Below are 27,913 nucleotides of genomic sequence, written 5' to 3'. Positions count from 1 at the left end.
AAATGGAGAGAGGCCAAATAACAAATTTCGTATAATTATGAGAATTTCAATTTAAAATTCAGTTTGGGTTGTGGCTCACTCTTAACTATATAGCATTGTGATATGAACTTAGAGAGAACCGTAACATATAAGATAGTCATATCCTAAGAAAACCCAAGAATCATATAAACCATCAGTGCACTTAAGAAAATAATCATTTACTCTTAACAATTAATATGATAGTGTTGTGATGTAAGAATTAAGAACAAAAGAAATAAAAGGAAATGTAAATAAGAATAGAAAACCAAGTAGGAAGATGTGTTATTGTATTGTCACGTAGTATCTATTAGAGCATACCTGTCTTATCAGCTCCAATATTTAGAAAGCCAGCAGCACCACTTTTAAGATATGAAGGCAGTTGAGCAAATGGTATTCCTTTCAAGTTAGAGATTAAAGGTAGAAAGAGAAGTACGAAAAGAGCCTACAATACATATATATATATATATATATATATATATATATATATATATATATATATATATATATATATATATATATATATATATATATATATATATATATATATATATATATATATATATATATATATATATATATATATATATATATATATATATATATATATATATATATATATATATATATATATATATATATATATATATATATATATATATATATATATATATATATATATATATATATATATATATATATATCAGAAGCCAACCGTAAATATGGCTCATAATTATTATTTAATTAAGATACATAAAATATGCATGACCAAAATAAACTCGAATTTTGTAACTAATAGTACAAGTATTCTAACAGTTCGCATTTGTTATTGTAATGGGACAAACAAAAGTAATGCATTTTGAGATTATCTAAAAGGATAGAAAGCATACATATAATTTGAACTCACAAGATAGCACATCTATTAAGATATTAGCAAAACAGGATATAGAGACTACACATTTGTTTTATCAGGTCATTTACAAATTGTGAAAGGTACACTTATTCTTTGTAATTGATATTGCACCAATCATCATATTTAAACCATTTGTATTTCACGTTATTATTGCAAGACATACCTGGAACCCAGATCCAAAAGAATTGACCACAAATATATCCAACGACTTTTGCTGCAAGAGAACATGTTACAGACTTCAAATCATGCCCATGAATAAGATGCCAATGGAAACTATAGTACAGATTCCAGTGACCTTAACCCCCTGCTGCCAAAAAGAGTAAAAAAATACCTTTAATCGAGTGGAAGAATCAAGAAAAACAAATTCCTGCCGTAAAAAAAAATGCAATGATTATTTTGTTCCCCAACAAGGTTTTACTAAATTTCAACATCTCTTTCTGGACTAACCTTGATTATCGAAACCCCAGCTTGATAGGCATTGGCGTTTTTGCTTTTGTCTTGAGTTACCAAGGCTCATCTTTTATTTCATGCTCTTGATGGTTAAGCTTTGGTAGCTTCTGTCTTTTATTGTGGTTAATTTGTTCAACATTTCACTTTGGTTTGAAGATGTAACACCTTCCAGTTGGGGTTTCAGTTGTGGTTAATGTAAAGATTTACCCTAAAAAATCTTGATGCTCCTGAAATTTTTTGATTTTTAAAGTTATTTAAAGGGGGTTTAAAACCCCCACAATCTATCTATTTTTAATTAGTATTGACTTTAATTGACGTGGCGTTACACGTGGCGTGCCACGTAAACTTCCGTTAGTGAAATTTAACAGGAGGGACTAAAAATAGGGACGGAAAATATTGCGAGGACCATTGTTTGAAGAAAATTTTTGCAGGGACTAAAATTGAAAGTTGACATATTTATCGGGACTAAAAACTTATTTAACCCTATTATATAAGTAGATAAGAGAGTACCTTTGAAAGCACGGTAGAGTTGCATGGCATCATATCTTGGAGAAGGAGAAATTGTAGGTATAATAAGTGTAGACATTTTCTTCTTCTTCTTTCTTTCAATGAAAAACAAAGAAAAGTAAAAGGCTATAAATAAGAAATGAAATGGAAAAGAAAAGAAACAAACAAAATTGGAAAAAGTCAATAAGGACAATTATTTCAAATGCAACGGTTGTTCTTCAATTCAACCATAGAAAGAAAAAGCAGTGTGTAAACAATTCTGTCATCATAACGTACCATTTGGTTTGGAAAACGTGCAAATTAAGTCGTTTAAAAAAATCAATTTTTCTTTTATATTTTTGATATATTTTAAAAAGATATTTTTCTTGAGAAACTCTAAGTGAATGTTTGGATTGGCTTCTACAAGTCCCAAAAGCACTTTTAGTCCACTTCAACTTGATAATTGGTTTTTTTTGTTTGGATACTTTTTTAAAATCAATTCTTCTCCTCCAAAAGCAATTCTAGTAGAAGCTACAATTTCTAGCTTTTGAGTTTAGTAGAATCAATTCTACATTTATTATATATTATTTATTACAACTCTTTTAAATTTTCCTACTTTACCCTCTTTAATTTTCATCAATTACTTCTTTTCTTTTTGATTTGTACTAAAATTTATTACCATTTTGGTAATTATACAATTCAAAATCAATTTTGTTAAAACTATCCAAACAACATTAATAGATAACAATCACTTCTATATCATTGTATCCAAACATAAATCAATTCTTGTAAACTCAATTCTATTAAAATCAATTCTACCAAACTCAATTCTCTCGGAATCAATTCTAATATTTGTCTGTTGTTTCTGTTTCGTAAATGTACCGTCGAAAACACATTTTTTTTATTTTAAATTTCATTTGTTCCGTAGATGCATCCATGAAAGACTTCAAATGATGCATTTACCGAAACATTTGATCTTATATTCGCGTCAGACTCTACTATTCCCTCATTCTTTATTTTTCTTCTTCACTCTTTCAAACTCTCTACACCTCAAAAATTAAAAATCATCAAAGTTGTTTTTTTTCCCGAGTTCGGCGATAAACATGTGCATCAACGATCAACACATTTCGATAACTTTAAAACTCAATTTAATCGATAAATTTTTGAGATTTTGAGTTATTTTAGAGTATTTTTCGTTATAGAATTTGAATACACTTTTAAGTGTAAAAATCATTAGTTAAAAAATCTACGAAAAAAACTAAATTTTATTTAAAAAAATAAAGTGTTTTTAGATGTGTATCTACCAAATCAGGAGGCATAATTAGAATTTCGCCACATATATAAGAGTATCAGGATGTTCATTGAAATATTCTTTATCTTTTTCTTTACAAATTATTAATTTACAAATATACACACTTTATTTAAATAAATAAATAAAAGTCAATGTTAGAAAATTAGCACTTTTGATCATCTCCTTCATTTTTCTCTCCTTTCCTCTCCAACCTCTCTATCTCTCTCTTAATTTCATTCTCTCTCTTGATTAAATATTATTTTTTAATGATGAGTGAGAGTGAAATTAAGAGAGTGATTGAGAGGATGGAGAGGGAAGGAAAGAAAAATGAAGGAGAGGATCCAAGTCCGAAAATTAGTTTGGATATGAGTTTATATTTATTTAAGTCAATTAATACATATAAGCTGAGTTATCACGCCTATCTATTTTTTTTATTTCAAAAATGTTTTTTATTTAATTTAATTTATAAGATCATAAGAACCATCTTAAATTACAACCATTATTTCTATTCGAACAAAACTTTTCAATTTAATAATATTGAATTAAACTTTGTAGATTAAAATTGATCTAATGTTAATTATTTTCTTAATTGTACTTTTTATTAAAAAATTAATCACATAATATTCAATTTAATATCTTATAATAAATATTTACAGTAATATATATATATATATATATATATATATATATATATATATATATATAGAGAGAGAGAGAGAGAGAGAGAGAGAGAGAGAGAGATGAGAGAAATAAATATCAACTATTAAATTCATCAAGAGAGATAAATTAATAGCCACATTAATGTATTTTGAGTTTTTTAAAATAAAATTTGTTACATCAAATACAATACTAAATTAATATATATATATATATATATATATATATATATATATATATATATATATATATATATATATATATATATATATATATATATATATATATATATATATATATATATATATAAAGAGTATTGTATTTGATGTAACAAAATTTTATTTTAAAAAACTCAAAGACATTTGAATGAGATGGCAAAAATTCTTATAATTTAACTAACTTAACCAGAGGTTTTGACATTTGAATTCGAATTCAACCTCAAACACCCAACAATGTTAAGTCTATATTTGATTTCACGTTTGAGACATCTAGAATTGATTCTCAATGTCTAAAATTGATTTTGAAGTGTTTGGTTGATTTCGAGTAGAATTGATTATGCTTTCAAGAATTTATTCTACTTGAATCTAGGATCTGTAGCTTTTGATCAAACGTGATTTTTACACTGAAATTTATTGTTCAACTTACTTTTGCAAAAATTTCTCCAAACATAAGTCACTTATCCAAAATCAATTTTACAATCGATTCACTCAAAATTAATTTTTTTTACCGTAGAACCAAACACACGCTAAATCTTTTTAATAAGAATTGTCCTACCTATTAAAATTCTGAAATAAAAAATATTTTTTTTTAACCTTTCAAATATCCGTATAAATATTTATTACGTATATGATACGTGTTTCAACTAAGTATTTAATTAAAATTAAAATTTAATAAAATTTATTTGAATAAAATATTTTTAAATGGGAAAAATATTTTTTATATTTTGTTATAAATAAGTCAAAATTACTAACAACTTGCTACAAACTGAGTAATTTATTAAAAAAATGTGTATAGACAAAATTAATTCTAGTTTTTTTTCTTTATATAATGAAAAAATAATTTATAAATAAAAATGGAGAGAAACGGATTTCAAATAAATACCCTCAATTTAAATTAAAATAATAAAAATAATTTTTTTATTTAAAATGAATTAGAGATGTATTTTTTTTTTTTTTTGACTCGCCAAGTCATTGTTTTTGCTGTTGTCGAAAAAAGTCTTTATCTTTGTTTTATATAAGAACCTAAGTCTTGATTTTTTGTTTTATATGAATGACCAGATAAGTCTTTTATTTAATTTCTCAGAATATGTCTTTTTATTTTCTTTAATAATAAAAAAGATAAAACAAAATATCATATTTTTTAACACCTTGACAACAATAAGTCATAACAATATTCAATATTATGAATACTTCTATTGTACTATAGTGTGACAACAAATCAGACATATCAATTGCTAATAATCCAATTAAACATGGGTGAACAAAGCATATCATTGTCTTTTTTTGAAACAATAACAAAGCATATCATTGTCAAATGTTGCATTGCAACTTTAAAGAACAATTGGCATACATTTAGACTAAGATACTTTCTTGTGCCAAATTCATGGATCTAAGAAGCAAACCAAGTCTTCAAGAAATGTTGAGTCTTGACTATACCAAGAGTCTTTATGATAATGCTTACAAATTCTCCTTCCAAAGCACAACAAACAACCAAATTTCAAAACATTTAAACATCAAGGTTTGAAAATATCCAAAATGTAACATAATTGAACATCAATTGACTAATGATTTGGACCCAAAAGTGCGAGAAGAAAAGCCCTATAGTTGCCCGATGTTTCAGAGTGAACCGCGTCATTCAATGTCTTCTTGTACTTCTTCGAATATTCAGCTTTGATATACTGCATATCAATCTCGGTCCTCGATACAATAACCCTTATGAGTGTGTCGTCGTTAGTCCCCATACCTTTCATCGCCTTATACAAAACCTGCATGGTGACAAAATTATGAATATACAGATTTTGTGTATAGGAATTTTTAACCATTGTTGAAGATCTAAGGAATACCTTTGCAAAATACTTTGCTGGATTATTAGCACATTCGGTTATTGTCAAAAGCGCGAGACCGAAATTCCCCGATGCTTCATTCTTTACTGCCTGGTACGAATTCAGCTTGAAATTTAATACCTCGAAAGATAAATAATTTTTGAAGCGATGACAAGATTAATGTGATTAAGATACCTTCTTCAATGAGTGACCATACATGTCATGATAATAAGAACTGACCGCAGCCAAATGCGCGCCGCTCCGTTCACTGAATATTTGAATAAAAGTCTTCTCGTCCGTTCCTAGTTTTTTCTCCCCCGCTTTGAAGAGAACCTTTGCGTCCTTCTGAGCAATTTCTCTATTAACCTCGGGGCCTTCGTGGCGAGGGGTGCTTATATATTTAAGCAAGATCTTAACAAGATTTTTGCATAACACAATTAGTTTTCAGTTGTTGCAGCAACTTCATGCTCAGTATAATCGGTGTTTTGTTTACATATAGAAATTTAGAAACCTCACCTTTTGAAGATCCCCGGAAGTGTTTATTTCGATTTCGTGCTCGAGATAAACACCGAACTTTGAATGGTAGAGCTGTTTTAGATGTTGTAGCTGGGACGGCGTGCGCGAACATATTACTTCCGTAGCAGCTACAAGGCTTCTGTCCACAATTAGAGACTTCCTAATGATTTCTGCGTCGCGGCTGGCAGGGTCATGCAACCAAAGCAGAACAGCAGTCTGAAAAACCGAAAAAGTGTAAGATAAACAATGAAATGTTATACGAATTGCAACCACTAGAAAACTCGAAGAGAGCGAGCGAGTATTAAGTTATTGAAAACTTGATTCACTTTGTTAGATCTTTCGATTCATAGTTTTGAAAGCTCTAACTTAGTAATTTCGTACCTCTAACTTTCCGCTTAACTCTGAAATTAAGCGTTTTGAAAGCTCCTCAGAATACGTTGCTTTGTATTCGTGTTGAATGTAGGCACGCTGCGTAGAGTCTCGATGAGCGAGAATGTTGATCACAGCAGCTGTGTCACATCCAAATCCTGCAAAACCATAGAATTAGAATGAAGTAAAGGTTTCATGGAATATCAATAGTCTCTTCAAAGTTTGTTAGAGTTAGTTTGTAAGTTGAAAAACACTGTCATCTTTGACGGCACGCATAGGACTTAAAATTTGTCACGTTCAGACCGTAGATAAATTAAGCCTAGTAAAATATTATCCCGGTTAAATTGTGATTAAATAAAGCTTTTAATTGTTTTGCCATGATTAAACTTCAGCTCACTTGACCTACACAGGACCTTCAAAAAAATTAAGACGTTAGAGCTAAAGTAAATTATAAAAATTTTAAAAGTGTACAATTGATTATAATTGATTTTTTTGGTCATAATTGATTCTAACTTTAAGTTAGAAATTAGAGCACTTTATTCTAGAATTGATTTTACACTCATTTGACTTTCAGATCAACATATCTAAAGATAAACAATTATACTCAATTTTAGACCTAAATAATTAAATAAAAATCCATACACCATAACCAAATTACACACTTAAATTTGGGGCTTTTACCTTCACAATTAATTTTCAGCCTCAAATTTATAATCAACACACTTTCTCCACATCAAAATCCAAACATAAAATCATTTCAATTCAATACTAAATCAAAAATCACAAGAACAAAAATTCAAAACCATGCATGCTACATAACCAGCAAATTAAATTGAAGAAAAAGAAAGAAAGAGAAAAGGTACCTTTGAAAGCACGGTAGAGTTGCATGGCATCATCTCTAGGAGAAGGAGGAATTGGAGGTAAAATAAGTGTAGACATTTTCTTCTTTCTCTGAAAATGAAAACAAAGAGAAAGAGAAAAAGTGAAGAAGAAAAATGATTGATTGAGTTGGAAGATAGAAACAAGAGAGGTTTTAAAGGGAGTAGGGACAATAGGACAGATTATAATAATGGCAAGAGTTGTTCAACCAATTCAAACAAAATAAATATTTTATTAATGATAGCTAATTTCTAACTTGCAATTTGGACAACATGCAATTTTTTTTGTACTAGAATGAGCTAAATTTTCTAATATTTGAATTATTGAATTAAAGTGCATTGAAAGATGTATTTTTTGACCGGCCAAGTCTTTGTTTTTTATTTTTAAAGGAATGTAAATGTAAATGACCGGCCTATTTTTTTTCTTTTAATTTCATAGAATATGTTTTTTTTTCAAAGTCATTGATATATAAATATCAATTAATGGTATCGTTAAAGATTAATCTTAAATTAATGTTTTATATTTATTTGACTTAATTAATGTATATTAATTGAATCACGTCATACATTCATTTTTTTTAAAATATGTTCTTTAATAAATAATTAATTAATATTCAATTAAAAAAAAATTATGAAGAAGTCTATTCTAAAAAAAAATGATGAAGAAGACTATATATAAAAATAATGAAGAAGACTATTAAAAAATGAAAAAGTCTATTCTAAAAAATATAAATGAAGAACACCATAAAATTTTATATAAAATATATACATTTGTGAATTGAAACCTACCTGCATAGCTAAGTAAGGCTGCACTCCAATGTCTAATTCTCACAACAATTTTTTCCACCAATATCATGCAGTGTTGATTGGATAATTTCTTGCTAGTAAGGAGGATCCCTAAATACATGAAAGGGAGGGGGCCTTCAGTAAAAGAGGTGATATCTTTTATAGTTTCTTTGACATCATCTTCCATTCCACCAAAATGAGCCTTGCGCTTAGTGGGACTCACTATTAGTCACGTTGACTTTGAGAATTCATTGAAAGTATTCATCACAAGCTCAACTGATATAATGTCCCCTCTGGTAAATAACAACAGGTCATCAACAAGACTAAGGTTTATGATATGTAGTTGTTCACACTTGGAGTGGAAGTTGAAATCTGGGACTTTCTGAAGTTGCTGCATCTTTTTGTGAAGATATTCCATGACTATGACAAAAAGCAAAGGGGAAATGGGGTCACCTTGTCTCAAACCCCTCTTTGCTTTCAACTCTCTAGTATGGACACCATTTGAAGCTCCTTGTGGATTGACTCTTTGGATTGACTGCATTTTTGCCAAACAACAACATGGTGTAGTGTTCAAAGTGTTCAAGATTATTCTAGCTTGCTTAAGCAAGATTATTCTAGCTTGCTTATTTTAGAGTGGTACATTTACAAGAGTCCTTTTTTATTTTATGTACACCACACTATGTTTCAGTAACTTGGCATAGTTGTAGGTTTGTCTAATTGAGTTGTAAGATTCAATATCACTTATCTATATAATTGAAGTTGATTACTAGGGTTTAGTGGATAAAGTCTCAATACTAGGGGTACTCAGTGCTTTGAATGTGAAGGCCATGGACACGTTAAAGCAGAATGTCATACCTTTCTTAAGAGACAGAAAAAGTGACTATCCATCACTTAGTCTGATTCTGATAATAAAAGTGAGGGAGAAATTGCCAACAATGTGATGACCTATTTTGGTAGATTTATGTCTAAAGGTGAGTCCAGTAATGAAGATTTGACTAAAGTAGAACTTGATGCATTCATGATAATGCTCTCCAAGTGGGAGGAAGTGCGCTTAACAATAGAGAACCAGAAGAAAACCATAAAAGTACTTCAAAAGGAAATTGAGAAGTTTGCATCAACCATCACAACTTTAGATAAAGAGGTTTCATCACCAAACTCCAATCTTGAATACAAGATACAAACCGAAAAGAATTTTAAAAATAATTCAAATATACTTGATGGAATGATAAAGTTTGAAGAGATGTCAAGAGATATAAATGAGATGGAGATTCCCACGTAGAAAATTTGTATTCATGAAAAGAAGACTGAGGTTTTAAGGCTGGACCTCGACAAATCTGTTTACAACAACAAATCTGCTTCTACAAAGCATCAAGTCATCTACGGAACAAAGATTATCCAGATTGACTCTAATAGCTCAAGACTCGACGTTTCTCAAAACACGAAAGACTTACTTTGATCAAGCTTCATCTCAATATATTAGAAGCCTCTGGCTCACGTGGTTAGAAGTGAAGAAAGTTAGTAACTCTATACTATGACCAAGTTTCACCAAATCCTATCAGAAGCCTCTGTCTGGAGAGATTACTACAAAAGAAGATACTGTGAAAATATTGAAATAGTACAAATCATCATCATTTCCACTACCTTGAAAAAGAGGACAAAAGGACTGTTGTTAGTACCAACTTTTGCAAAACGTTCTATCCTCACCTTCCACTATGTTGTTATCGCTACTCTACTATTGCACTACTCAACGTCTCCATACAAATTGTGGTTAATGAAATTCCAACTTCACTCTCCAACGGATCTATTTTCATCTTTTTAAAAGAGTGTTTAAAGCCATAGAACAAGAACGTGAAACGTAAAAATCATATTCAAAAAAGTTAAGAGAAACACTTGAAAAAATCGACCATCAACACAAAGAAGAAAGTTATTATTTCATTTAAAGCTTCATAATTTTCATTATTTGTAAATCTTGTTGTATTTTAATTGTGTATATCAGCTTTTCAAAAAACATTTTATAAACACAACACTTTGTAACTTAACTAGGTTGGGTAATATTTCTTGAGGACTAAAGATTTAGTCCGGATCCTCGAGAAGTCTTTGACTGGTAGTCATTAAAGTTGTAAAAGGATATTTGATTAATGAATTAAGTACTTGTTGATAAGGCAAAATTACCTTAGTAGGGGGAGGTAGCGTAGTTAATAGTGAATCAGGATAAAATCTTGTGTTTTTTATCCTTATGCTATTTTTCAATTTGTATTTAAGTGTTCCAAAAAGCTTTTGATCTTGAAACCTAATTCAATCCCCCCTTTCTTATGTTTCATTGAACCTTCATTTGCTAGACTTAGGATTTCTAAGTTGATCTCACACCTAAGTCCTAGAACTGCTTCAAGCCTTCTTAGAGTTTCATCTGATATATTTCTTTATATGACCCTCTTGAATAAGCTCATCAATATCTCTTTTAGGCTAATAACAGTCTTTAATATGATGGATGACCCTACACTTTGTGGTACTTTCACATTCTGCCGAGTTCTAGTTCCACTGTATCTGACTTGTGAGTTGACAAAAGAAGAAAACCATGAGTGTGGAGCACTTCCTTTCAGATTTTCTCTCAGCAAGTGTTTAAGTATGGTCTATCAGTTCAATCAAACACCAAGTACTTAACATTCACCCACATTCAGTGACAAAAACAAACAACAAAATAGATGCAACAATTGAGGGTAACAAGAAATATTGGCTAGCAAAATGATACAGACTATTTATGGTTTTGAGCAAAACAAAAAAACATGCCTCAGAAGTACATTGCTTCAACTTTTTGTCTCTTATTTACAACCAATGAAATCCATCACAAAAATGCTGCCTCTTCAACATTTTCTGTGGTAGAAAACTCCACACCATTTTTTTTCCACATTGCTTTAACAAATTTTTTCACACTTGTCGGTCGGTCGGTGTCGGGTCGAATAACATATTTTCAAAACTAACTTCACACTCTACTATTCAACCATTGAATTAGATCTTTAGTGATTTCCTCTCTTTCTGGTTCAAAGAGTAAATCATGTGAGAATCCTTCATACAATTTGATACTTTTGTCACTTGATGAAGCTTCTTCATATAGTTTTTGTGAAGCGTTAGGATTCGTCACAGAATCGCAAGTGCCGTGTAGAACAAGAAATGGAACTCTCAATTTTCTTAGGTTTTGTTGCAAGCAACTTGTAATTCGAAGAATCTCGTATCCAGTTCGTATTCTAAGCGATCCCGTGCATACTAACGGGTCTGAATATTTCGCGATAAGAGCCTCTGGGTCTCGAGTAACAGGCAATCCTTTTTTGTATGCAGAATTACATGGAAATCTTGGTAGCAAAAATGATAGTATTGGAGCCAATACCTATATTGAAGAAAACATAAACATGAATAAAGATGATATACATGAATTTTACAAGGACAAATGCTATCTTATTAATTCGCATGACCAAAATCAGCTACTTTTTTACCAAACAGATAGGACCGCCTATGACAGCGCGCAAGTCGGACTATCGCACATGGCACAAAATTTGACTAAAAAGAACTTCATAAAATATCTGTCACAGTTAAACCATGTTTGATTTGTCAAACTTAAAACGTAGTTAATCTACACAGAATCTCTAAAAACTTGACAACCCTGCAAACAGAGCCTTAATAAAAAAATTGAAAAGAACCGGTAGATTATACTCAGGGCCGTCTTTGAGAGCGTGCGAGACGGACTACAACATAGGACCTCGAGTTTTTTAGGATAAAATTGTGGATAAATAGGGTTTCGTAATAGATCCGCTATGATTAAATCATAACTAAATAGAAACCACTGGGCCTCTAAAATTTTAAGACGGCGTTGATTATGCTTACCTCCAAAATTGGATGAGAAGCTTCAACTCCAACTGCAGGTGAAGTGAATGTAGCACCAGCTATGCAAGCTTCAATCTTTGGATCTAGAAGTGCCTACATTATATATGTAGAAGTAAATATTGAATACTCAATTGGTTCTTGAGCTTTTTTGCTTACAAGTAAGTTTCAAAAATCTTACATACCTTGAGAGTAATTGCTGCACCTGTTGAGTGTCCAAAGCAGAAACATGGAAGGCCAGGATTTTCAGTTTTAACCTTCTCAATAAATACTTTCTGTTCATAAAAAGTTTACAATAGTATTTATCAGAACAAAGATAATTATAGCATAAGCGCTTATCTCATGAGTGCTTATGTATAAACTATTTCTATAACATAAGATAAAATAAAAATATATAGCTATTTTTCATATGCTATTCAAAAGAGCTTATGAAAATAAGTTAAATAGTTCCCAAACATGTTACAAGCTATTACAGATAGACATTAAAGAGTGACACACACAAACATTGAATCCTGACACATAGACATTGAACACGATACAAACAATGACACATCAAATTGAATAATAAAATTTAAAATTAATTAATGTGTCAGCATCATGTTTCTGTCGAAGACCAGACACGCTCCGATCGTGTCAGTGATTTGGAGGTTTTTATAAACTCTCCCAAACAGCCTAATAAAACAAGTCAATCCAAATAGGACCTTAGTTATGTAACATACAACAAAATTCTTGGAGATTCATCAACATACCAAATCAGAAACTGCATCATCAAGAGAATGTACATAACCATGCAGCCCATCACTTCCACCATGACCTAAAAGTTAAGTGAATACACATCACATTAGTAAAACAAAATCAGATTTGACCTAATAAGAAAAGTGAATGAAACATACTATAACATTGGAGAAGGCGAAATTGATTTCAATTTCCAAAATCGTATAATTAATTTTGACATGTTTAGATGTTGCCAGAGTATAATTGATTTGGCCTTTTAGGCTCGAATATATTGTTCAACTCACATTTACATGGTATCCAAACATAAATCAAGTCACATTTAACTCAGTTTTAACCATAATCAATTCTATAAATATTCAAAGGGCGAAATAAAATTCGGCAAAACAAGTTTTGTTTCTGAATAATCTTATGATTAACAAGTTTTGTTTTCACAAAAGGAACTAATACCAAATTGATGAATCATTACAAGGTGAAATAGCTATTACCATTTCTCAGACATAATACAAAACTCATAAATTATAATTTGGTTCTTGCTTACCAATCCAATCCATCCCATAAACTTTGTAGCCATTGGCATTCAGCTTCTTTGCAAAATTACTATACCTACCACTATGTTCATTAAGACCATGCATAACAATAACAAGTCCCCTGCACAAAATACTAAAATATTAGCCAAAACGGTCTGTTACTGCGAAAACGACAGATTCGACCACAATCAGTATCGCAACACCTATACCAGATTCAACCACAATCTGGTATCGCAACACCTATATCGATCGAAATTGTGAAAGCGGCAACAATGGATATTGAAGAATACAAATCTATAAACATACCTAATCTTAACAGAAACATGAGTCCAACATTGTGTGAAAATAGTATCACCCCTTTTGGTTCCAAAAAGCCAATACTCCCTCATACATTTCTCATCACCATCTTCCAAAACTCTCTTTATAGCCAATTCCCTTCTCATCAAATAATCAAACACCTTCATTGCAACCACACCAACACCAACACCACCACCACCACTCTTCCACGGCACAATCTTCGCCGGAACACGAACCACCGCGCCTTTCCGGTGATGATGATGATGACCACACTCATGATTCTGATTCTTCTCCTCTTTTTCAACCCTTCTTCTTCCTCTAAATGGCAAAATAAGTACCATCACAATAGCTGATACCAACATGAAAAAACTCTTCAATGCTCTCATTGATAACAAAGCGCTTTCTTTCAACATAAACGCCTCTGTAGCCATTTTTTTTCTTGCAGATTCAATGACCCTTTTGGTTTTTCTTCTTCCAAAGCTTCAAAAAATGAAGGAAGAAGAAAAAAAAATGATTTTTTTTTTGTTAGCTTGTAAAATTAGTTTGAAGGGTGTGTTTACCAAATATAGTTGAAGCTAAAACTAGATTTGAAAGTTGAAAGGTCACAGAATTGAATATGAATATGAATATGAAGAACAATTGAAAGAGAAGACAAACTATATAGAATCAATATGTTTTTTTTTTAAGGTGGTGTTGTTACTTGACAATGTTTGAATGATGTTTTTTTGATGAGATGGTGATGTTGTTGAATGATGATGATGATGATTGGTTTGAGGGAGTGGTGATGTGAGGGAGAAGGATGGAATGAAGGAGCTATATAAGGATGACACGTGGAGTTCGAGAACATTTTTTTAAGGTGAGAAGGTGAAGATTAACGTGAACCAGTCAAATACAATGTTTCATCTAGAAATGTCCATGAATTATGGGAAGAATCGGTTATCAATTTCGTTTGGATTTGGTTTTGTCTTGTCGTGCTTTTTCTTGTTCAAGAAATGTCTTATGTCACGTTGTTATCTACGGACATTAGCTATGCAATTTATATTGGTTTTAAAGCAAAAATTCATGTGATTCCAATTCGATTTTTATTGGTTAGTTAAATTATTTTATATTGTAAATTGATTTTTTATTATTTAGATTATAGTTTTTTTATTTAAATTATAAAAAAAATGAAATTTTGATATTCGAAGTTACGATTAAAAGAAATGAAATTAATCCAAGGTTATCTTTGGATATTGTAAGACGAATAGAGCGGAACAGAATAAAATAAAGATGTTATTTCATTATTTAGGTATTTTATGATGGAGTAGAATAATTTTGTCATTTCATTCAAATAGGAGAGTACAAACAGTGATGAAAAATAATAAAATGAAATGTAATACATCTTACCCGATCTCGCTCTATTACATTTTTTTAATTAGTCCAAACAATAAAATGTAATAGAACCTGAGTTTATATTATTTTATTCCATAAATGTAAACATATTTTTATAATATAAAAATAAATAAATACATTGAATAAATAATACATCTAAAATAAATAAAGAATCTAACTTTTCATATGCATCAGATATATTACTTATATAATATATTTAAAAAATACTTTTTTATAATAGATAAGGGAGAAAGTATTTTGTTTACTTTTTTATAAGTAGAAGAAAAGTAATAAATTTTGTTATTTTCTAAATAAAATTTATTTATTATTTATAATATTTTTAATTATTGATTTAACTTTTTATTTTCTATAATAAATAATTAGAAGTATTTCCAACAAAAATTAATTAATACAACTTTAAACTTTATAAATAATATTATTAATTGCAATTATAGTCCTCTTATTTTGTCTTTTTGTTGATTTTGATCCCTCTATTTTAAAAACCACTATTTTAGTCCTTTTTAAAGTTTTCTGTGTAATTTTAGTCCCCCTATTTTGCATTTTTCTGCAAAATTAATCCATATTTTTGTCTTTTTTTCAACAGAAAACTCAAAAGGGGGACAAAAATCGTGATTTTAAAATTGGGGGACCAAAATAAAAAAAAAACACAAAATAGGAGACCAAAATTGCAATTAAGCCTAAAAAATTATTAAAAAAACCACACTTAAAAAGGAACTTACTCCTTCAAATTTTTATCTTAAAAATGTTATTTTTAAAATATTTCAAATAATGAAAGCAAACTTTTATATATATATATATATATATATATATATATATATATATATATATATATATATATATATATATATATATATATATATATATATATATATATATATATATATATATATATATATATATATATATATATATTAAAGCAAACTCTCAAATGTGTTGCCTTATAAAATTATTTTTGTTACATCAAATTACTTTTGCGACATCTGGCATTTTTTAAAATTTATCTTATTTTTTAAAATTTAAAATCATATAGAATCTCTGTTTGAGGTCACGAATTCGAATTCTGGAAAGTAGTATTAACCTAATAAATATGTGTCACATGTTTTAGAAATATGTGTAATATACACACAAAACTATAATAATAGAAAAGAAATGAAGTTTAAGAAATAGAGTAGATCCTTACTCATTAATAACATACTCAAAATTCAACTCACTGCAACATTTCATTCTTATCGTAAGAAACATTTTAAAAGATATTGATTTAACTCATTCTAAATTAAAAATTCTAACAAAACAAGAATCACTTCAATTAAATATACTTAGTTAATTGAGTATATTTTCTAAAAATTTTCATTTCTCAAAATACAAAATCACATATTTAAGTTCTATTTGAAGTCAGAAGTTCAAATTCCAACAAATACAAAATATATTATTTCAAATATTATTTTTTTAACATTAAAATAATAAAATTTAAAATTTATTAGTCATATATCATCTATATAAAACAAATTTACTTTTTTAAGAGACAATTTAATTGTACACCAATAAACACATATCTAAAAACTCATTTTAATTATTTCAATTACATAGATTACAAAAAAAAATAATAATAATTAGATTATAACCAATTTCCCTAGCAATATTTCAATTGATCAAATAAAATAAAATAGGAGAGAATGCAATGAAATAGTATTATCCAGTGATACATTGTGACAGTTACAAAGAGCAATCAAATATTTAGCAATTAAGATTAAGAAAAGCTAGTAATTTATTTTAAATATTTGATGTGATAACAAAATTAAACAAATAAACAAGCAAATATCTGACTTTGCAGAAACTTTCCATTCTCAGTGAAAGCCAAATCCACTATATACAACACCAATAAGTGAAAAGTATTTGAACTTCATTTGTGCCAATAAAAATTGATCAGTTCTCCTCAGTACCAAGCAATATGAACTTGTTTTCCCTTTGGAGTGAGCAGAACTCAGTTTAGTACAAAATGGTACCTTGAGTCGACATAGCTTTCGACATCCCAAAGAAAAGAACCAAAAGTAACAGCTTCTAAAACAAGCCTTTTCAAACCACCAATGCTAATTTTGATGATTTCATCTTTTGAAGAATTGATTTTCCCCTCTGGTGTCATGGCGATTTCTGGTCTTCCAAACAATGCATCGGTGTGATTCTCAATGATGCTGACAGACTCTTTGGATCTAATTGTTGCGTATCTTTGTAATGTCTCGATATCGAATGACATCATATAGGAGCGCAATCTAGACACTGTTATCTCTTGACCAAATGCACCTGTACTGATTCCACTGTCAGACCATGCAGGGACTTCAGGGTGGGGCGTAAATTGAGAAGGGACCTCAAAACCTGCTATTCTTGTTTTGTCTTCCACAGATCGGCTAATGGTATTATCTTCTGCTTCGTCAGGTAGAATTTTTATTGTCTTCTCCAGCTGGAACCTTTGGACAACACGCTTGAGAAAGTATCCGTACATTACTGATGCTGCATAGACCTGTCCTACCCTGAGTTTGCTGATCTGAGCTACAGATGTTGAGTCGCCCATTCGATTACCAAGAAGGATAGCCAAGTGACTTTGAATCATTTCATAGGCTTCAGGCGAGTGAAGCTTCTCAAGCTTTCCATCTTCGCTAGGCCATGAATCAACTTGACCGGAAGGATGTGGCTCTAAGGAGGGTATTAAAGAAACATCGGCATCCATAAATTTCTGGACGACCAATGTGTACAATATCTCTTCTATTGCTTTTCTTCTCTCTTTAGCCTTAACCTCAGCAATTCTTCTGTAAAAATTTGGAACCAGGTAAATGGTTAGCACCTTTTTTTTTTCATTTTTGATAAACCATGCCTTGGTGTCTTATAGCTATGAAAAACTTTTAATAGAAAACAGCAAGAAATTAAAACCATTAGGAATATACTTGTCTTGTGGGAGAATAAAATCAATCATCAATATTAATGTTTTTCTACTAATATCTTGCTTTTTTATAGATTCAAAGAGTAACTTAAATTCACTGATTACTTAATGTGCATTTCATATTTTCATTAGACTAGAAACAGAGGGTATTTCTCTACCAAATTTACTTAAAACAATTTGATGAAATTCGGAATGTACATGAAATGCAAACTTTATATCGGAGACAAGTATATTACTTAAAAGCGTGTATTATATACAAAAGCAAGGATTGAACAATTTTGTTTCACAAAAATTACTATGTAAAGCACAATAGTGTTGTCAAATATCGGCCATGGCAGGACATCGCTGGCGGTTCTTTGAATCTCCACTGTGGCTAAACTTGTGAAAAATGGCGGCACCATGGCGCCTTATGTCGAACATGTTGGCGCCATATGTTGTATTTTTGGCTCTCTGCCATGGTCCACCATCAATAACACTAATGCACAAGTCTTAAATAGTTTTTTAGTGAAACCAACTTATGTGAACTTTTCAGTCTATCTATCTACAATGATAGATTATTCATCAGAGGAATTCCACAGCTTTTACTTAGAAAAAGAATACTCTTACTACATTTCCTTATCATGTAATTCTATTAGTATGATTTTATAAAGTTTCTTAAAGTTACAACTTTACCGCATTATCAGTCATTAAAAACATTAGGTAGGTTTCCTATAAGACTTGTACTATCTTTTTATCCATTAGGCATTATTTTCATTTACATTTCAAATTTACAATCCATTCTATGGAACTATATAGTTATAAATTTCTAATAGACCATTTAATTAAATGCATACAAAATCAACCTATAATATTTACAATAATGTACTACACAATCAAACCTTGAAATTTAGATGCCTTGATAAAATAATAGTAAACAAGCCCAATTACACCTAGCTATCAATTTATGACATTTCATTTTAGTTTTACTAATAAGCAAGAAAGTAACTTTCCTAGATTTATGAACAATTTATGGTGCTAAAAAGCAAAATATCAAATATCATCAAGTATAAAACAAACCTGTACAAAACTAAATCAGTTCCTGAAGCAGAAGGCTTATCCTTTTGTTCATCACCATCACGATCGGTTTGGAATAGCTCTAGCTGCCGCTCTACTGCAGCAGACATCAGATGTGGATGAGTAACCAAAATCTGAGAGAGAAACTGGCCGATTGGAGACTCCAGCTTTAGTGGGGCAATATTAGAACTTGATCCAGATGACTCTGCAGAGGATGACGCGGCTCTAACAACAAAAGCCCTTCTACTGCCAGTAGAGAGTTTTCTCCCGTGGCCTTGCTTGGAGACAGGTACAGAAGTGTTCAGCTACCAACCACCAAAAAAAGCCAGCAAGCATACAAATAAACCCTCAAATCTTGTGTATTATAAAACAAGCTAATTCAGTGAAAGCACGACAAACACCACGCATGTTCGTCAAGCCTATAACACCAAGTAAATAAAAATGCAATATAGAACTAGTGTAAATCATCAAATGTTCACAGGAAAAACAAAAGTATCTGAAAGTATCAAATGCCACCTTGACATTACTCACTTAGATTCAAATGCATCTCTTACTTTACCAATTTGATATCATTATAATCCATGCAAATATCACTTGGTTGAACAAACGGAATAACATTTAGGGTATGTTTGGATTGGTGAAATATTGATGGAATGGAGTGGTACATAATCAGATTCTATTGTTTGGATTTACAAATGATGGACAGAGCGGAATGGAACATGATTGAATCCACTCCATCTTATTCCATCCAATCCTAGGGGTGATCAAAACCAAACCAACCCAATAGAAAACCGCAAACCAAACCAAACCAAACCGAAACCGCAAAAAACCGCATTTGGTTCGGATTAGTTTGGTTCATTTTTTAACAAAACCGCACAGCTCGGTTCGGTTTGCGGTTTGTATTTTATAAACCGAACCAAACCGAATCAAACCGCATTATTTTACAACCTAAATTTTACTTAACTCACATCCAACCCAAACTTAAACCTATGATACATTAGCCTTATGATTGCGAACAATTTTTTCATTCTTACACATATAATTTCAGTCCCGATCTTCTCAAATCTCTAATAACATTATCGCACCTTCTTTGCCACATACATCTTCCCTTCTCTTCTATAATCTCTACTCTCTTATATTCTTTCTTTTTCACTTTCTCATTTTTATGTAAATGTTCCGTATTTCAGTTTCGTTTTTATCGCACATCTTCTTCTCTAATCTCTTAACACTTTTTTTTTCTTTTTCACCTTCACTAATCTTTCGTCTCTTTTATTTTTTGTTTCATTATAATAACTTTTATATTATTTTATGCTATTATTTTATGTTTAATATTCCACTTTTGTCTAATTTAATTTTTACATATTAAATGGAAAATTGTTGTCAAAATATGACGAGTTTTGTTGTTATTTGATAGTGTATGAATGTCTAAATACAAAATCATGTTGTCATCTATATGTGTATGTATGGCTCAATAAAATACTTGTAAAAAAACGAACCAACCGAACCGAACCAAACCGCATTAGTTTGGTTTGGTTTGGTTCGGATTTTTTTTAAAAGCCAACCGAACCAAACCAAACCGCACTATTTTTTCTCTTGCGGTTCGGATGATTTTTTTCGTCAAAACCGCCCAAACCGCACTGCGAGCACCCCTATCCAATCCTTCAACTTTCATTTCCCCAATTTAAAGTGTATGCAATGGAATGAACTAATTTGTTCTGATTCGTTCCGTCAAATTATGAAAAATACACAATCAATGGAATGGAATCTCAGTTCCATTCCGCTCCACTCCACTTCATTTCATCATGGTCCATTCCACTTCGCTCCATTTTAGTCCATCAATCCAAACGAAGCCTTACTAATTTCAATGAAATTGGACATTTACTCATTCATTTTTTCAAAACTTTATCCAAACTAACTCCAACCAAAACCATCAATTTCTACAGAAATTCATCAACCCATTGCTCCCATCAACCACAACAAACACAAAACACAATCCTACCAACCATAACTCAAAATCTAGCACAAAAAAAAAAAAACTCAAATTGATTCAATACCTTGCATGGAAACGGTAAACCGGACCGGAAAACCGATACAGTGGATCTTCCAACGAACATTGACGGTTTCATCTTCCACGAAGATGAAGGAAGAACAGTTGCCGTTAAGTTTAACGTCACTTCCATTTTCGACTGTGAAAAAAGCAATGAGTGATTGAATGAACGAAGATAACAAAATTGAAGAAATGCGCGATTTTTATGAATGAAGATGAAAAATTTGAAGCATACCTTGGGGAAATTGCAGAGATAATATATGAAAGATGAAACCCTAGAGAGAGAAAGTGAGGGGAATTTTAGAGAGAGAAAGTGAACGGTGTTACAGTTAGAGTCAAAGGAATGAAATAAAATAAGATAATAAATTCAAAAGAATGGTCGGAACTTAACTTGTTACATTTTTTTTAATTTTGCAGTAAAAGTGTTTTTATGAAACTAACATGAATAAATTATTAAGAATTAAAATTGTATTTGTTGTTTTAGTTTATTATTTTTAAAAATATAATACAATAACTATGTGTTTGGACTTCACGTTGTTATGTATCAATATTATATAATTCAGCTTATTAGATTAAGTCGTTTTTGACGGCAAAATTAATTTGTAAGTGAGCAGCCTTCACATTGTTGAAACATGTAGCACACAACTTCTTAATTATTAAAGATGAAGATAGGAAGAAGTTTAAGATAATTTGAATTTTTTTTTAAGCAAATTGGATTAACTCTTTGGATTAATTTGAATTTGTATGTGTGTTGCTCTTAAGGTTTCAAGTTCGAAACCCGTCAAGTTCAAATTGCTTATTAAAAAAAAACTCTTTGAGTTTTAAGATGTTTTTTTCTAAAATTTATCACAAACCTTTCACTTTTGAATTCAAATATTGTAGTAGATTTTATAGGTATTATTGAATCTAAAATAATTGTTAGAAACAATTTTTTTTAAAAATAATTTTAATGTTTGAAAATCATCTTTGAAGATAACAATTTACATCTATTTAGTGTCTCATCTTGATGAATACGTATGTTCATCCTTTCTTGATCTTCATTAATCATTTCAAAAGTGTTTCATATTTATGTAATAGTATTATAGGTAAAAACATAAAGAAACTCTCTAATGCTTTTCTCTTTTTCTTTTTTTTAACCGACCGGTATCCGCGGGGGAAAGGGGCCCCACGTGACTAATCCGGACCCGGGCTCGAAGGCGACGGCACCGTGCCCCTAGGCGTTTTTGACTCCAGCCGGGATCGAACCCGGGTACTAGCCGATTCTGTCCCTTTTTGAAGAAAACTCATTTGCCAACTGAGTTAACCCTTTGAGGTTTCTCTTACTAATTTATTACTAATCAATACATTACGGACCATTTATAAAAAAATTTCATAATTCAAAATCAATAGATTCTAAAAATATGTTTATTCTCTCTTTGTATTCATGAAGTGTCTTGTTAAAAGAAGAAGCGTTTGAAATCACCATACTACCACCAAAGACGATTAGTCTTATAATAGGAATTGGACTTTGATGTCACTTATTGAACAAATGGCTCCAAGCACAATAAATAGGTGAATTGTGTTGGTTAATAATCGGAGTCCAATTATGAAAAATTCGATTTCTAAAAAACGTTTGAGTTACTTTTATAAAACAAACTGAGAATAAGCATTGAAATAGAGAAAAGAGTTGATGAAGAAGAAATGGAAAGAAAAAATACAGCGTAAAGAAAATAAAGTAATCTTAATCTTAATCTTAATATATATAAATGGAAGGTTGTCATGATGGCAACCCTAGCCACGTGTCATCATGACAACAATTCTTAATAAAAATTCTAATGTGTCATTTACTAATTTGACCCTATTAAGAAAAACAATATTAATAAATATATAATAATAATATAACATCCAATTTAAATAATATATAATAATAGTAAAAAATTAAAAGAATATAGTTATAGAATACAAAATTTCTTATAAATTTTAGAATTAAAATTTTAAAAAAACTCATAAAAAGAATTTAAATCAAATTTATTATTATGGTTTTCTTTTTTTTTAATCTTATTTTATGACTATTCAATAACATTTAATTTATTGAAATTTATAAAATTATTTAAATATTTTACATATTTCATACTTTATTAATTACAAAATATCATGAAGAAAAAACATATAAGAATATAAATAAAAAACTTATGTGTTTATAATTTTTTATTATAAATTTATAATTTATGTATTTAAATATTTTACATCCTTCATACTTTATTACTTACAAAATATCATGAAGAAAAAACATATAAGAATATAGATAAAAAACTTATGTGTTTATAATTTTTTATTATAAATTTATAATTTATGTTTAGTTAATATGTAATAATAAAAAGAAATTAAAACAATATTTTATACAATACAAAGTTTTTAATAAATTTTAGAATTAAAATTTAACAAAACTCATTAAAAAAACTAAATTTTAATTTATTCTTATTATTTCTACTTTTTAACTTTATGTCTATTAAAAAAATTACAATTATTGAAATTTTTAAAATAAATATTATATTATATTTCGTAGTTTATTACTTACAAAAAATTATGAAGTTGTATGTGTTTTCTAAATAAGTTACACGATTTATGTCTATAATAAAACTATTTGCATTTATTTAATTTATTCTTATTATTTCTACTTTTTAACTTTATGTCTATTAAAAAAATTACAATTATTGAAATTTTTAAAACAAATATTATATTATATTTCGTAGTTTATTACTTACAAAAAATTATGAAGTTGTATGTGTTTTCTAAATAAGTTACACGATTTATGTCTATAATAAAACTATTTGCATATAAAATTTTTATACTTTAATTATAATAATTTAGATATATTTTATTTTATTCTTACACTCAATATATTTTTATATATTTAATTAAAAATGTAACTCTCAAATAACTCTTGTTATTTTTTATTATTGTTTTTACAATTAATAAAATTAAAAAAATGTGTTCAAATTAGAAATATGGATAGATAGTAAACAATAAAGATATATTAATTATAATGATGACAAAATTTAAGTTCTATATAGTTATTATGTATAACTGTTATATTAAATTATATTAATAATAAAACGTTACCCAATTAAATAGCTACATAAAGGTATTATGTATAACTGTTATATTAAATTATATTATTCATGATGACAATTTTTGTTAACCTATTCAATATAAATAGCTCTTATCTTCCACCAAGCCATATGAAAATGAGATCTACTTATCATTTTGTATTGATGTTTTTTATTACTTTTTCTTAGTTCTCACTAATATTTTAACTATCTTTATGGTTTATGATGTAGGTTTATGATTTTGATTTATATTGTTGGCCATTGACTCAACTTAATCTATGTATCAACTATTTAAATATTTTATCAACAGTACTGTGTAATAATTTATTTATAGAATCAATATAATATTTTATCATCTACTTTTATAATTTTCTCTTCTTTTTATTGTTTATTAGATATAATTATTACAGTTATGTGAATGAAAAAAAGAGGATAAAAAAACTCCTATTGTTTCTACTATTGCATTCTTGCTACTTGAAAATCATGAGAAAAATTATAGCTCATATGGGTATAATTTTAACAGTAATCTTTAAGAGAAATGTGTATTTGATTTAATTTATTTATTTAATTATTAGAGATCTTCAATAAACAAAAATTATAGTGCGAGAAGAATCTACTTTTCATTGAAACTCTCTCAATTATTTATGCATTATTATTAATGATTTTGGAGATACCATTTGCACTTCTCTTGGAACAGAATTTTGGGTCATCAGAAGATAAAAGACATCTTATTTAAAAATACTAGAGTTATCCACATCCTTCCTTGAAGAAAAAGTAAATTGCATATTTCATGGTAAAGCTCGCATACACTAACAACAATCTTCTGATTGACAACTCTCTTTCATTGGGAAGTAATTTATTTTTATGTTAATAGTTTTTTTATCTCTTTTTTAAGCATTATAACAAATAAAATGATTAATTTTTGTTACACATCATTTTAATAATATCATCTTTTTATCTGAATAATAGGTAAGATTTCTATTTTATTTTATATATCAATTGAATTTTATAATTATATTAATTTAATTTTTATTATTATTTTTAATTATTAGTATTGTTATTTTTATTTCTATTAATATGATAATAATTATTAACTATCTCTAAATATCCTTAAAAATTAAATAATTATTTATAAAAAATAAAATTATAAAATAAATTTTAGTTATAAGTTATAATTAATTAAGTTTTAAGTTACTAAACTATTTAAGAGTTATGTAATGATAAAGTATTTGATTTATTATAATATTTAAGTAATATCTATTATGAATAATTGATTTATTTTGTTAAATGGAAGAAAAATATGAGGACTAATATGTAAATTATAGACTAAACACTAAATTAATAATTGAATTTTACATTGATCTACTCTTATATTTATTATGAATTTAATGATTAATCATAAATAATATATACAAATAATTTTATATAACACTTTTTTATAATATTGCATTATTCACGTAAACATGACATATCTTTCTAATTTAAAAAATATAATTGAACCTTTATATATATAATTTATTAAGATTTCTTATACTGTAAAATTTTATTTTGTAATTAACATAATTTTAAAGCATATTTTATCATATGATTATAATTAACTATATTTAATCAAATATGTTATTTCAAACAAAAATTCTAACTTTTGATCATATCTTCTAACTTTTGATACTTGAGATAAATTCTTTTATCAAATGCCATCATCGTAGGTTATTGGACAGTTGTCACTAAAGACTTCACTTAATATCAATTTACTGAAGGTGTTGTCCTTATCAAAATCATTATGACCATCTGATGATTGTAATTTGATGTACCTGCAACTCATAGATCCACATTTTCCCCAGTTTTTTATGATGACAACACATTTCTTAAGGAGGTGGTAAAAATTGAAAATAGATGGATAAAAGATTGGAACGGTTAAGTTCTCTTTACAAATAAAGCGAGTATATTCTACTCCCATGAGAGCATACTTCTCGCCCTTTGACATTATCAAAAAGACTAGAGACATAAAAAGGTATATAATTGTGTAAACACATATATCACAAATAATCATTAAGAAAGAAGCAAAAACTTAATAGATTTAATTAACAAAGAAACATCATTTATTCAATTAGAGGAAAGAGATACAAAAAGTGTTCAAGTAGTTTTATTGTAGGAGTTAACACCAATCGGAAGCCTTAGGTACTCAAACAAAAGTGAATATTCTTTACAATTGAGAAACCCTTTTGTTAAAGCCCAAATTGAACAATCTACATTAACCTTATTAAGCTACTCTTAACTAAATTCAACTGAAGACCTGAGGCAACCTCTAAAGCGTGAAGAATTGATTTAATAACTTTAAGATTGTAAACAACCACCTCACCCAAAATCAATGTTTCATTATCATATTGGTGATTAGAAACCTCGAGCACTGAGGTGCCTACCTTAACCAAAATAAACATGAAGATCAACTGCTATCCAAAATAAACAATTAAAGCCTTCAGCAACCAAAAGAAATAGGAAGTGAGCTAAGGGATCACCCTGCTTCATCCCTTTCTGGATATTAATCTCATGTGTAGGACATTCATTAACAAGGACAAACAACTTTCCGGCAAACAGACAACTCTGCTTCCAAGCACACCACATAAAAAAAGACAAATCACCCCAATATATAGTCCAGAAATTTTCAACTAACTTAATCATATGTCTTCAAAAAATCTATTTTTAAGATGAGACAATCGTTTTTAGTTCTATTAGCCAAGTCAATGATGTCATTGATAATCATAACCCCGTCTACCAGAAGTTTACATTTAACAAAAGAAGAATGATTAGGAAAAATAATATTTTCCATCAAAGCGACTAACCTAGATGCCAACACTTTAGCTATCTGCTTGTATAAGCATCCTACTAGAAAAATTGGTATAAAATCGCCAAAAGATAAATAAGACTCCACTTTTGAGATCAAAGTAATGAAGTAATATGAGCACAAACTAGATAAGGTGGCAATAGAAAAAACTAATTTAATATCACCACAACCTTTTTTTTTTGGAGTTGTTAGAACATCTTTAAAAAACTAAAATTAAACCCATATAATTCTGAGATTTTATTCCCCTCAAATTGTGATACCACAACATCAATTTTTAAAAGGGTAAAGGGGAAAACTAATGACACTCTAATCTTCAAGAGTGATAATCTAAAAAATAACCTCATGCAAAACTTGGAATATCAAAATAAGACTTAGTGAGTTGATTGGTTAAGAATCTAACCATTTTCTTTTGCACCTCATCAATTTGTCCACCTAAATATTACCTACATGTAAAGTCATGATTGAAATTTTCATCATCCTATTATTGATAGAAGCATGGAAATAACCTGAATTAGCATCATCTTCCTTAAGCCACATATCCTAGAATCTGTGAGCAATTTGAGAATGCTTGAAAATCGAAGAAGTAACTAAAGATTCAAAAGATCCCTACTTCTAATGATAACATTAATTATCGTGAAGGGATCTTCCTCATCTTTAAATTCTAGAACCCTATTATTCCCAAACAACACACTCATCCTTGCTTCCATATTGCACCAAACACATC

General features: G+C 29.1%; 3 protein-coding genes and 1 long non-coding RNA gene across 4 annotated transcripts; all 4 read right to left on the bottom strand.

Moving 5' to 3' along the window:
• Positions 1 to 735: 735 nt before the first annotated feature.
• On the bottom strand, positions 736 to 1,975 carry LOC131598804 (uncharacterized). Its single transcript, XR_009282401.1, has 3 exons — positions 1,889 to 1,975; positions 1,376 to 1,605; positions 736 to 1,235 (listed from the first exon to the last, which is right to left on the bottom strand). It is a non-coding gene; the product is annotated as an uncharacterized LOC131598804 (long non-coding RNA).
• A 3,464-nt stretch (positions 1,976 to 5,439) lies between these two features.
• Positions 5,440 to 7,759, bottom strand: LOC131598802 (annexin D5-like). The gene is made up of 6 exons (XM_058871361.1): positions 7,602 to 7,759; positions 6,751 to 6,896; positions 6,370 to 6,585; positions 6,049 to 6,264; positions 5,875 to 5,964; positions 5,440 to 5,796 (listed from the first exon to the last, which is right to left on the bottom strand). Exons 1-6 carry the CDS (start codon positions 7,675 to 7,677, stop codon positions 5,593 to 5,595), a joined length of 948 nt encoding a protein of 315 aa, XP_058727344.1. The 5' UTR covers positions 7,678 to 7,759; the 3' UTR covers positions 5,440 to 5,592.
• A 3,354-nt stretch (positions 7,760 to 11,113) lies between these two features.
• LOC131594464 (uncharacterized) lies at positions 11,114 to 14,633 on the bottom strand. Its single transcript, XM_058866602.1, has 6 exons — positions 13,844 to 14,633; positions 13,549 to 13,658; positions 13,025 to 13,089; positions 12,461 to 12,550; positions 12,279 to 12,371; positions 11,114 to 11,784 (listed from the first exon to the last, which is right to left on the bottom strand). The coding sequence occupies exons 1-6, from the start codon at positions 14,263 to 14,265 to the stop codon at positions 11,383 to 11,385; spliced, it is 1,182 nt and encodes a 393-aa protein (XP_058722585.1). The 5' UTR covers positions 14,266 to 14,633; the 3' UTR covers positions 11,114 to 11,382.
• Positions 14,634 to 16,880: 2,247 nt separating this feature from the next.
• Positions 16,881 to 21,638, bottom strand: LOC131594463 (UV-B-induced protein At3g17800, chloroplastic-like). Its single transcript, XM_058866601.1, has 4 exons — positions 21,494 to 21,638; positions 21,266 to 21,397; positions 19,215 to 19,516; positions 16,881 to 18,027 (listed from the first exon to the last, which is right to left on the bottom strand). Exons 2-4 carry the CDS (start codon positions 21,389 to 21,391, stop codon positions 17,208 to 17,210), a joined length of 1,248 nt encoding a protein of 415 aa, XP_058722584.1. The 5' UTR covers positions 21,392 to 21,397; positions 21,494 to 21,638; the 3' UTR covers positions 16,881 to 17,207.
• Positions 21,639 to 27,913: the final 6,275 nt, after the last annotated feature.

Source organism: Vicia villosa, linkage group LG4 (assembly GCF_029867415.1).
Source record: "Vicia villosa cultivar HV-30 ecotype Madison, WI linkage group LG4, Vvil1.0, whole genome shotgun sequence".
Taxonomy (NCBI): Eukaryota; Viridiplantae; Streptophyta; class Magnoliopsida; order Fabales; family Fabaceae; genus Vicia; species Vicia villosa.
The sequence above is the reverse complement of the archived record's forward strand: the minus strand, read 5'-3'. Positions and strand labels throughout refer to the sequence as shown.